The following is a 13583-nucleotide window of genomic DNA, read 5'->3' on the forward strand; positions in this document are numbered from 1 at the left end:
TAGCTTCATAGTACACAGTCTTTCCAAATTAAATTAATCAATTTATTTTGGGTAAGAAAATTAGGAGTCTTCTAATAAAACAAAGATTTACTAGCTCTATATTTAAAAGGTTCCACTCCTATAAAAAATAATCCAACTTAAAAGTCACTCAGAGATGAGGAATGAATTGAAGATAAATTAGAAAATTAATTAATATATAAAATACTGCCTCAAACATAGGCAGTATAATAATAGTATACTCTTCAAATGACTTCTGCCTGATGGCCTTGCCAGAATTAACTAATTCTCCATTTCCTTTGTAAAATGGTACCATCCCACAACCAGAAACTGGCAAAAACACCCACACTTCTACTCCCACTAGACAAGCTGTATGCTTAACAATAGTTAGTTGTGTTCTGCCAAACTTGTTTATGTCAGTTATGCTCTCGCATAGTTAAATATCACACAAACTCATAAGACCCAAGTGCAAACATAAAATAAAAATTTAAAAAGTTTTTCTTCCTAATATATCTAACAGTGAATGTGTTCAACAGACTTAAAAGTGAGTCTCTTTAAAGATAACTGAAAGTATTGGAAAAATATACATAAAGCCACAGAATTTTTGCACTCAGATTATTTTATAAGTGTGCATTCTCCAATTTGAAGAAACTGAAAATAAAACTTATAGCCAATGCACTATTTAGATTGTCAAGAAATTTATAGTTTTAAATCCAATACTAATTTAGACTCTGAAATATGGCTTGATGGCATACAAATACTGAGGCAATGGTATACTTAACAGGACAAAATATCATCATTTTAAGACAAACTAATTATGAAAAGTGCACAAGACATATTGTAATCACAATGTAAGATGGCAAAAATGCTAAATGTAAGATTTTTCTTTTCCCCAACTCATGAAAAAAATAAAAATTTCACTAATACATATTATTTACTAGCCTTATTAGAGAAATGAAAAGATATTTATATCATTTAGATATTGAACAATTTAGGCTACCACCAACATATATCACAGTGAAATATTTTCTGGAATTAAATAGAAAAAATACGGTTTTACAGTTCTCTTCTTTTTTATAATGTTTAAGAAATGTAAAGCTAAATTTTAGTTTCACAGAATAACTATTGTTGCTACGATCTTTCTTGGAGGTAATACATTCTTATAATTATGATTTTGTAGGGTAAAATACTTCAATAGATTCCTCCCCCCTTCCTATTCTTTTCTTGTTTTCTTAAACTACAACTGTGGGAATCAGAACAAGAAATAGAGGGGCAAATAAAAACATCTTTGATAAAATCTATAGTCAAAAAGACAAAAAAGGTTGGCTTCAAATGAACTACCAGCTGCAAATCTGACTTTCTTTCTTCTTTGCATTTTTCTCATGACATAAATGTCTCTTTCCAGCCATATACTTCTGTGCTTCTGTTTTTTCTTTTCTGGTTAGAATAAGTGATTTCTTTCTCCTTCTTACTTTTACTTATTCCCAATTTATTTTCCCATATTTGGTATGCATTTAAAAATAAAAGACAACATAACCCTTAAACATGGTATTTCCCCTACTTCTCATTGGAAGACAGTCAGGGAGAGAAGAATGTCTCCACCATCCAAATGCTGCTCTTCTCCCTTGAATTCCAATGCAGTCCCTTTTGCCCCTCTTATTTTTTTTCTTTCCAACATAAATATTAAGTTCAAATATAGTATTTTGGAATAGGTTGAAAGACTCTATGCATCAGTGACAAAGGAAAAAGCTCGACTTAGAGCTATACACACAAAGATTTGTCTAAATCTGTTAGGTACACGTAGTCCGTCGATTATTCACACAGAAGCCTCTAGTAAGTACAGGTTATTAGGACTGTGTTACACATGTGTCAACCCACCAGCCTAAATGCCCATACTGATGATTAATTTTGGAGATGAAGCAGCTCATTTAGGAATTAAGCAGATTTTTAACTCTGCTCCAGGCATGTGTGTGAGAGCATGTGTGTGTGTGTACAGGTAAAGATTAATAGATGGCTATCTCTTAATAGAACTCTTTGTGAAGGAGTAAGAGCAAATTCAGAAGAAAAAAATTTCTTATTCAGCTAAAAATTGTAAATCAGTAAACTGAATCATTCTTTCTCTCCCCCTGACAAATATCACTCCTTTACCTATCCCCAAATAATGATTTCATAAATTACTATTTATAATAATCAGCCAGTATAATCTGCTAATGAAAGTCAATGCTACTTAATAATATGGCACAGCTAAACTTCACCCATATTGATGAACATGAAAATACAAAGAAGTTTAAAAAAAGAAAAAGGTAACACAGATTACAGGAGTGCAGTTTGTTTTATGGTCATCAACCTGCTCAACTGAATCACATCCGTCTAAGCTTAGCAGCTTAAAATTCATTCCACAGCTTGCAATGCTGACATGGATATGATAAGACAGAAGAACAGAAACATCACTCTGAAGTAACCTAGCTGAACTGCACATGTTCTGACCCTTTTTGTCCTCCCTGGAGCTTTTGCTACCTGGCAAATGCAACTCTAAAACTGTACTTGTATCTCCAGATCTTTGCTGTTAGCCAAGCAGAAACCTATTTCTCCCTGGGACTAGCAGCCAGAGAGGTGTTCTCTGAAGAAGACTTCTAAATGAGTGTGTGAGCTGAACTCTTACTGAACTGAATTAATTATTAACGATGCAGATGGAGCTGTCCAAATGATAAGAACAGCTCCTGACGTGTCATGATCCAAGCTTTCATTAAACCATTTCAGGCATACTAATGGTTTCCCACTGCTCATTACTTACCAGCACTTTTCTCATAGATATAATAACTCTAGTGCCTGTAGGCAAGACATTCTATAGAAATGCAGAAGTAGGAGGTTTTATCTTCCTTAGCATATTATTTTTCTTCATAGATTATTATTTAAAATGTACACCTATTTAATACAACTAAGTTAATAGTTTCAATTCAGAGAAGTTGGAAATGCAAAGCTATACTTCCTAGGAATATAAACAGGTAATTTTGCTGTAAGAACATTTCTTAAAAGTATGGTATAAAATATAATTTGTATTATTAAGATTTGTGTCTAAACTGAATTTTAAATATCTTATATGACCAGAGGGATATATGTAGGTAAATGTATTTTCAACAAACATATGCGGTACAATCATAATTCAATTTAGGTTAGATATTGTTTTGCAAGTTAATGTTTTGCACTCTTACACCACTCTTAGTCTCCCTCTCTGTGTTGGGATGATTAGAGGGCAAAGCAATGACAGGGGAAGAATTCCAAGGAGATCTGCACTGAGACTGCTGCCTGCTGGGGTTTTTTGTTTGTTTTTAAGCTGGGAATACTGTTCCACATCTCAACTAAAGGATTTGGTACAGGACAAAAATGACAAGACTAATAAATAATAGTGGGCCTCTTACTGTAAATGGGCAATATAATAAAATCTCCTTTACCTCTTTGCTTACTCAAAGCTGAGTATGTGTGAATTTTAACTCCTTAGGCTAAGTAAAAAATTTTTTAATACTCTAAAGTCAGTACTTATCTTCAGAGACATAAAATAAAGAAAACTGCAGTATAACAGAAGTAAACACACAGTATTTTCATAGACCAAACATCCCTAAAGCAGTCTTTATATTTTTCAAAGTATAAATAAATGTGTTTGACCAAGGGCTTAAGAGAAGAAAGAAGGCTGTATCTTTAAGAATCATGCCTCTTCGTGTCTGCTGTTTGTCATTTAACTCTAGATAGGCTTAGGCTGTGTTAGCATAGGAATATCAAGAACAAAAACTGGGGCAATCATCTGGATTGAATAATTCTGACGAGAAATCAGTTTTCCTAGGAATACTTGAGAATGTTTTACTGGTTTGCTTTTTACAGGCATTCATCTCGAATTTTCATTTTGCTTTGTAAAAGTAATTGTGTAAAACAATTAATTTTAATGATAAACATACATACACTTGAAGTGGCTTTAAGTTTCCTTCAACCACTAAAAATTTCTCTCAATTTTTATGAAACATTGGTTAACCATAAAAAATACCCTAAGGAGCTTATTTGTGTCACTTTTTTGAAAAAAATTAAGAAAAAATATCTAAAATAGGAATTAAAAGATATAGGTGATATTTAAACTTGTTTCCTTTTCAGTCTTATAATGGTTAACAACACTCATTTTCATCAGTATAGTGCTACAACTGAGTGAAACTTTTAAATACTGAAATCCAGACACTTTAGCTACACTCTTTTATTTCAAAAATATTTCAAAAATTACTAAGGGTAATGCAAGAAGCTTAAAAATACCTTAATGTCACTACTGTTAATTTATATCAAATTCATGTAAAATATTTCTTATAAACCAGTATTTTTATTTGGTCTCTTAAGTGTCACAAAAGTAATTTTATTTCTAATCAGTTTAAAGTCAATTTAATATTCATTTATTAATCTAAGTTTATGCAACTTTTTATGCCCTAAAAGGAATTTAGGGTGTGGACATTCATTTAAAAGTACTAAATTACTAAGTAGAACTTAAGATAGTAAAAATTAAGATAATGTTCCTTTGCTTTTCTGAAACGTTTCTTTAATTCATAATATGGCATATATGTGAGTATATTTTTTAGATTATGACATGATATTTTAACATACTGAATTAAAGGTGGCAAAAGTATTTTTTGCAGGAAAGATGTTTTTTAGAAATAGTATTAATTAGCAAATGTATAAACTCAATAATGGTATATTACTTTAGATATGCTATATAAATATCCTGTGAGATACACTATGTTTATAAATCTTTGAATGCATAGATAAATTAACTAAAACAAATCATTCTTGTTTGAATAGCATTGCCAAAAAAGCAAGCTAAAAAGGAAGGGAAATAGTCTGCTTACCAGAATAATGAAGGTAACAGGTCCAATGAAACTCCATATAAAATAGTTATCAACATGAAGCCAGCAACTATTATGAAAAGAAAAGAATATGCATTAAGTAGCTTCAATGGATCCTCAGCATCACATGGAAAAAAGAATTTTAAACATCTAACAAATAAAACTATCTCTATCTACATTTGCCTTTGAAAATTCATTTATCATGGGCAAGAACAATTCTAATAGTTCCGAGTTGGCTTTGACTTAACAAAGGACAGTAATTTATTCATTTCAGCCTGCTTGTTTTATATTTGATAAAAGCATACAAAATTGTGTTTGCTTGAGGAAAACAATAAATACCACCTCACCCCTAAGACCTCTGACTTTACTAAGACTTGAAACTCAATATTCCAAATTTTCTCATCCTTTTAAAGTTCTACATGTAGTCATTAAAATTTGCCTTTCAGATCTGTCTGAGCTAAAGTGCTTAAAAAAAAAAAAAACTGTTCAGAGGTTATGTTTGTGGCAAAACAGTGCACCATAAATACAATACCTCCACTAGGAATGGATGAATACCAGGAAAAAAAAAAATCAAAGCATAGAACTCATACAGTATTAGAGTAAATGATGCATAAACTTATTAAGACAAATTTTACTTAGTTCTTCATTTTTCATATAACATTGAATCCCCACTGAATTCCTTTTATTTGTCTTTCATCATCTGTACAGTTAAAAAGCTTTCTTTAGTCCAAAGAATCTTTATATAACTAATTTTATCAAAGAAAAAAATAAACAGAATTGGAAGGCAAATTCATGCCTCTAGCAAATAAAATCCTTAGAAACACGGCTGCGTCTACCTTCTGCCACTTTCTGTAAATATCTGTATTTTTATAAATGAAAGACAGTGACTCATTTTAATCCTTTCAAACTGCCTGATAAAATATTATCAAAGTAAAACATATGGGATGGAATGTGCTACTGTCACAATTCAGAATGAGAGTTAGCTAGAGGGTCGGCTGCACAAAGAGAGCTAATGAAGCATTAGCTTAAAACTGAGTAGTTAAACCTGTCAGATGCTTTAAGTTCAGAAGAATTTTTACTTAATATCTTTCTAAGGCCAAAAAGTTATTTACTTTTTCAATTTGTTTCAGGTCAATCTTTTGTGTTAAAAAGAAAGTCCATAATTTAGAATCTGCCTCACCAGAGTACAAATCCTCTGAACCTAGAAAATCACAAAAGACTTGATTGTAATTTGTGCACGGCATGCCCATTCTCTTACCAATAAAGCTTTCAGATGCTATTTTAATCTGTCAGGGACCCTCACTGACAGCTAACAGGCTTTAAAAAATTATTCACTTGAAAAACACTCAGGTCACTTGCAATTACTTACGCTTTTTCTGTTCCATAGCTCTTATAGTCAATAGCAGCTGAAACTCCAACCACCGTGGCGGGAAACAAGTAACCGGCAACATAGTAATATTTCTTCCTTGAATATTCACTTTCAAAAACTTCAACTAACATTAGGTAGAGCTGCACACCTTCTAGGCACATCCAAGCAAAAGCCGCCAAAAAGAAAAAGTGTAGAAGTCCTGCAAATATTGGACATGCAATCTATAATGGGAAAAGAACAAAAAACACAAAGAAAACTCGTGAATACAATCAGCTCACTCCAAACCTCTAAAATATTCACTGACAGAAGTCACTATTGTTTTTAAAATGTTATTTAGAGAAAACTACTGCTTCCTCAAAATATTTTTTTCATAAATAGAAACAAATTAAAAACACTGCCAAATTTGAAGACCATAATGCTTAAAGAGTATAATGCCAAGTGTGCTAGATTTTATCACTATAAGGACACTACTATTTTTAGTGAAATTACACATCAAATAAGAAAATGTATCATAATTTCTCTTCTCAAATTATCCATTGTGAAATCTGAATATTCTACTAGTAGATGATTTGCTTCACAAGTTTTTAGAGTACTTGCTTTGCGAATACATTATTTTTACTTTTTTCTATAATGGAATTTTAAAACTTTGCTTTAATGGCAAAAACCCTGTCTTTAATTACCTAGGATTATTTTTCTGTCATATCTGGTGCATTCATAAATTCATACCAGTGCAGACGAATACGGGATAAAGCATTATCTAATTAAGTTCTGTTTCTGATATTGAGACCACATGACGAATAAACTGCTTTGAATATGAAGAAGGAATCACTGGTCAGAATGACTACGTAAGCAAAATAAGAATTTTTAAAATAGGATCCTTACATTACAGTATCCCCAGCATTCTTCTATTCAAATTACTTCTTTACTAAAAACCCAGAAAAATGCAACTGTATCTTAATACACAAAAATAATTCATAATAATAACTTAATAATTGGGCTATCTTTTAATTTATTACAAATTATCTTTCAATATTATCATGGCAATTATATCAAGTTACAAGGTCAAATATTGATATCAGCATCATACATGGATTCACACCTATTAAAATAACTTTCAGCGATCCAAGGTCAATAAAATTAACAGGTGCTTACCGTGTATTTTGTCTTATCAATCCCTATTAAGAAAATAAATTCAGCAATGAAAAGGTTGATACAAAGGTTCTTGTGAATGGTATTACGGTCACTCTGTAGACCACGGAAAAAGCAGAAGGTGAAGATGCAGATAGCCAGGCAAACAAGCGAAATGACTATTCCCACCCAGGTGATGACTGTGAGAAGTAATTCATGAACTCCATCTTTATACTGAAAATAAAAAGATATGAGGAACGTTAGTATTCCTGCATTACATCAACTAGAGGAAAGATAGCTTTCACATGTACAGTTCATCTTTTTAATACTCAACTCTCTGAAGAATAATTTTCATGTGTGTTCAAACAGGGCTTAATACTAAAAAGAAATTTTGATCATATACTACAGTTCAACATTATCTTATTGATTTTCATATTCAAAGAACGATCTATGAAAGAGAAGGATTTTACCTAGAAAATAATGTAAGAGCCCAGTGATTTCAAAATAATGACTGAATTAACAAAATAAACATATGAAAAATGTTTACATAATAGAATAAAGGATACTTGGTTATGATTAAAAATAATTGACCTTTTAATGATTTTCTAGGCTAACACACAAGCCAAATTTGAAGTTTCCATTTTCTCCTTGGGTTTCTATATGTTTACATACTGAGAGCTGAGTACACAATAGATCTGAGAGTTTTCACTCTGTATTTTAAAAATATTTTTTTTCTGGCAATCATTTTCTTAATCACAAGAAGAAATACTAAGACATATTCCAGAATCATTCTGACTTTTCAAAATCTGCAGCTTCTCACAGTGTGCAAAGTGGGTAGGAAACTTAAAGTGAAAGCTGCAAAAATAGATTCGAACATTCAATATGGGAAGGGCACGTTAAAATGTAGAGCCCTCTGTCTCTTTAACATGACCTATTGCTGTTCATTTTTTAAACCCCCAGTTGCCTCTGCCAAACGCCTGCCCAAAGGAGAAAAACTTAGGACAAGACTGTAAAGTGATATTGAAGCACACGATTTTGAGAAGCAACAATAATACAGTGTCAAGACTTCTTAAAATACATGGACAGTGTAGAAACAATTAGAAATCCATATTACTTTGTTTGCTTTTTAGTTATGATAAGCACCCAAAGATGAGACTATTACACAAGCTGTTTTGAATCTCCGAGGTTTTTCTCTGTTACTAATTAGAAGTGCAAACACTTACCACAATTTCCCTGTGGGCCATGAGAATTGCAAAATTGGTTAGGTGGCTGCATGCACACGTTGTACGAGTTTTATTAGTGTCAACCAGCTTGCAGCCCTGGGTAGACCAATATCCCATCATAGTTCTCTCTGAGTAGTTCCAGAAGGAGCAGTTTGCATTGAAATAATTGTCAGGCTGGGAAATAAAATGACAAGATAAAATTAGGATTTTATACTCTAAGATGGCAGTAGCAATTGTTTAATATGTGTAAAAGGTAATTTAGATTAAACTTTGCATGTTTCGGACTATAAAGTTTTTCATCAGCAAAATTGTGGACTATGTTATACAAAGCAGATATCTAGCTTAAAGGGGACTTTATAGTCTGAAACACTCTAAAGTGTACTCTAAACTACCAAAGACCCATTTTACACAATTACAATTTCCATCTTACGATTTTACATATTGATGGTACATTAGAATCATTTTTTTCCTTTCTGATAAAATTAGAGCCATGATTTTGTTCTGAGAAAATTCTATATGGACCCAGTGTCTTAAAAATCCATTTTCAGTTTTGGGCCCATTTTTGGTTAGTTCTAAGTGACACAGTGACAATTTGAATCTCAAACCTCTTAAGTGTGAAGCAACTGAAGCAGATACGAGGACCATAACCGCACAAATGTATTTTTCTTTGCCAATTCTCGAGATCTACTTTGTTATCTGTGGGCACTTATTCACTTTACTTATAACAGCCAAAAATTCTGCAGATAATCTTCCAGCACAATGTAGTTACTTAAGTACCAAGTTGCATTCTAAGGCACAGCAAAGGAATCACATCTCCTCAATCCTATATTTTTTAAACACAAAACTCAATACCAGTTATGTCAAATACCATCAGTAAAACTAATTCGAAAAAAATAATCTGCCACATTAAAAAGGCAGAGCCCTAAGAGTTAATACTCTTAGCTATCCTGCTGCTAAGGTAAGAGTTAATTTTCATTTGAAAACAAATTAGAGTCATTTACATTTTCCTGTTGATTACTGAATTAGCTTTCATTAAGAATACACTTAAGTTCTAATAATCACTGAACCAAGCTCATTTAATTTTATGTTCACAGACTTAAATAAACTTGGTCTCTGACCTAGTCCAACATTTAAAATTCAAATGGAAAGGTCTTTTCTTTCCTCCCACCCCATCCTCAGCGTGTCAGTTTTGTTTTCCTTCCTCTTTGGTTTTATAACCCTCCACTACTTCATTAGCATACATTAACTTACATCAATGTGTGGCAGGGTAAAAAGCACAGGATCAGTCAGGTATACTCGGCTGGACTCTTTATTGATTGAAACTGAAATGACGTGAGAATTCACTGCAATGGTGCTATTGCGACCAATAAAGTCCGCACCCAGTTTTATGGTTGCATTTTCTGTACTAAGGAACTGTCCCAGACTCCGGTAAATGATGAACACCAACTTTGCCAGACCTAGAAAGGTAAATATAGTCATATGACTTACAAGAAATATGTTTATGAATACAGTAACATACAACAAAATTAGAATAAAATGGAGAAGTCCTTATGGAATCTTTATTTAAATTAAGTTTACTGGGAAAGAGTAAGGCATTATTTTAAATCCGCTTTTAAATGTTAAGCCGTTTTGTTGTATTAGGAGTCAAATACTCAGCATTTTGGAATTAATAGGTTTAACTGAACAACAATAAAAAACCGTCAATTTTTAAAAGACTTCCATCGTACCGTTCCTGCTGTTCTGTTTGACAGTGTTTGCAGAGAGTTGGATTGAGCTGCCTGCTCCTTTGATGCCCAGAGGAAACTTAAAGTCTTGGACCTGTCCTTCTGTGCTGAGTACTGCAACTTCCAGAACTGGATGAGGTAAAGAACAAAGGAGATGAAAAAAAGGGGCATTCTTTAAATTTAACTACAAAGAGGCAAATGATAATTATATGGAAATGACTGTTTTCCTTTTGTCTACTTGCAAAATCACACTGTTAGATTTCAAAACAATCAGGAATAAAACTCTAAATTACTCCAAGAGGTCTTTATCATTTTAACATTTTCTTCATATTTATATATGTTTGTCATAAACTAATTGCAAACTTTTAGCCTATGAGTATGAACAATGTAGGAATTCATAGCACGTAACTTTCAAGGTTTTATTTAAACCATGAAGGTAAACAAAAACATTTCAAAATGATATATTTTTTGGCTCTTTAAGTAACTTTTCAGTGACCATTAATTGGCGCTGGTAAAACTAAAGATGAAGTATGAATTTGAATGCCTTTAATCTATTTCTATGGATGATCCATTTTAATATATAAAATTATATAGGTCAACTATGCAATAACAGATTTTTTCTACTTTCTAAAAGCAATGAGACCAGCACAACGTATTTATGAGAAAATGTCTGCCATCATGTTAAAACTTCCCATTAATTCTCATTAGTTACCGACAATCTTTACATACTCAAGTTGGGCAAAATAGAACCTGTTCCCAAATCTGGCCTGTCACCTGTTTTTGTAAATAAAGTTTTACTGGCACACAGCCATGTTTATCATTTGCATATTGTCTATAGCTGCTTTAGTGCTACAATGCCAGTTAAGTATTTGCAAAAAAGACCACATGGCCTGCAAAGCCTAAAATATATACTACTGGACCTTTATAGAAAAAGTTTGACAACCACTGCAGTCTAATCCAAACTTCAAAAATTCAAACCAAGTAGCCAAACTGAGAAACATGTAAGGAAAACAAGTCAATACATAGCATTGACAACACTTACCTGATCAATAAAGTCAATGTTGTTTAACTTTGTTTAAAATATATAATTAACAGTAACCACTGTCAATATAAATGTTTACTGTCTACTGGTAATCCTAATAAAGACTACAATATATTTAACATTCATATAGATTTAGATTTTACAAAGAATGGAAAAGTACTATTGTTTCTACAAAAGTCAGCTATCTTATGTTAGTAATTACAATATCACATTTTATTGATGAAATCCAAGGAATTATATGAAAAACGTACTAAATTCAGATATTTGAATTTAAAAAGTAACACATATTTCTTAAAAGCAATTTAAAAATATAGTCCATATGTTTTTCTCTGAAGTTCATCCTCTCTGTCTGTACCACTGCACAGCTATGTCTATGCTTAGACTAACATATAAGTATGTATGTTTATACATACATTCTCACACACAGATATGATGGATTCACCTATATTTCTCTTTTTTTTCCCATAAATGGGCTCATACCACTGTACAGTATCTGTATGGTAACTGAATACTAAATTTTTTAATCTTCTACAACTTTTGTAAAATGCAGGTAGATACAACTGTAAACATAAAAACATAAATAACATTTGGAAACTTTTAAATGCAATTAAGCCACATGTCAAACCCCGGAAATACAAATTTGTAATAAGAGTCATGTAAGTCCTGGAATTCTATCACTGGTTGAGATACTTATTTTATCGACAAATGTTTGGAAAGATTAAGCAGGTGGGTAAGTGGATGATCTGCTTGCCTCATTATCTGATTGCATGTGTCAGGGCAGGGTTAAAGGGGGAGAAGAAAAGAGACAAAAGTAATTGATTCTCACATTGAAATAGGCTATCGATTATTAATTTCTCTTAAGGCAAGACAGAAAAGAGGGTGAAGAAGAAACTCTTCTAGAGTTTTCAGGAAACATCCCAAATACACATGGACAGAGTTAATTTCATTAAACAGACATTTACTTATCAAACTTTAATTTCATTCAACAGGTATTTATGTTAGAGCTTAAAATGTAAAGTTCACAGTAGAGAAAAAATAATCTTCGATTTTTTAAAAGTAACAGGATCATTACTACAGATCTTAGTAGATATTTTTTAAGCCATAAGAGAATGCAACAATCAACTTTATACCAACAAATAAATTTATATCGATCAATAAATAAGGGTAAAAAAAGACAAAATAGAAATTTTCCAAGAAAAATAAAACTAACTAAAAGAAATAAAAAATCCTAATAGTTCGTGACCATTAAATAAAATCAACTGACAGTTAACCACATACTGGATTTTAAATAAGATTTCTATTTTCTGTTTTAGAAAATGGAAAAAAAATGTGTCCTAATTTTACAAGATTTGTATAATGATGCATAAGACAGCACAAGAAATTATAGAATATTTTCACTCATTAAAATGATGTAAAAAACACTTTAATAAAATATATACACACTTTAAATATAATTTCCTGAACAAATTAAGTTTAACTCAAAAGGGTATAAAGAAATTAATACCTTAGAAAAATGTATTAATGTAATTCACCAAATTAAGAAATTAAAAAAAAAATTATTTACAGAAAGAATTCAATAAATTTCAACACTCATTTAATGTAAAAAAAAAATCTTTACAAAATAATAGGAGTAAAAGGAAAATTTCCTGACCAGATAAAGGTTTTGTTATGAGATAAACATTATCTATCCAAACCTACATAGCAAATTACAGTGAAAAACTCTAAAAACGCTCCTTTTAAAGTCAAGATGATCCCTATCACAGGTTTTATCATTGTGCTAGAGGACCTAGCTAATGCAGTAATTCAAGAAAAACAAATAAAAGGTATAAAGACTGCAAGGAAAAAGCAAACTGTTATTATTCACTGTAAACGTGTACACAGTAATCACGAGGGACTCTACAGATAAACTACTAGAAGTACTAAGAATTTAGAAAGGCTGCTATCAGCAAAATCAACTGGGTTCCTATATACCAAGCAAAAACAATTAAAATATGTAATTTTAAAAGGTGATACTATTTATAATAAAAGCAAAAGTTGTAAATTACCTAGGAATAAACCTAATTTTAAAAAAAGAACAATACACTAAAAGGGAAAAATATATAATTTTATAAGAAGATCTAAGACTAAATGGAGAATTATATAATGGGAAAAGTAAACTGATCGATCTGGCACTTGTTTTAAAAATCAATCTGGGCCGGGCTCGGTGGCTCACGCCTATAATCCTAG

The 13583-nt window shown here is 31.6% G+C and overlaps 1 protein-coding gene across 7 annotated transcripts in view; it reads right to left on the minus strand.

The window, feature by feature from the left end:
- The window catches only part of ADGRL2 (adhesion G protein-coupled receptor L2), a 193059-nt gene that overhangs the window by 15186 nt on the left and 164290 nt on the right, over positions 1-13583 (minus strand). For all 7 annotated transcript variants that reach the window (XM_012661141.1, XM_012661143.1, XM_012661142.1 and 4 more), the window contains 6 exons: positions 10319-10444; positions 9843-10048; positions 8592-8765; positions 7393-7602; positions 6241-6461; positions 4875-4941 (listed from right to left, as the gene is read on the minus strand). In XM_012661141.1, coding sequence (XP_012516595.1) covers positions 4875-4941; positions 6241-6461; positions 7393-7602; positions 8592-8765; positions 9843-10048; positions 10319-10444 — 1004 coding nt within the window. The remainder of the gene's footprint in view (positions 1-4874; positions 4942-6240; positions 6462-7392; positions 7603-8591; positions 8766-9842; positions 10049-10318; positions 10445-13583) is intronic.

Source organism: Propithecus coquereli, unplaced genomic scaffold, assembly GCF_000956105.1.
Source record: "Propithecus coquereli isolate 6110/MARCELLA unplaced genomic scaffold, Pcoq_1.0 Scaffold7, whole genome shotgun sequence".
NCBI classification, from domain to species: Eukaryota; Metazoa; Chordata; class Mammalia; order Primates; family Indriidae; genus Propithecus; species Propithecus coquereli.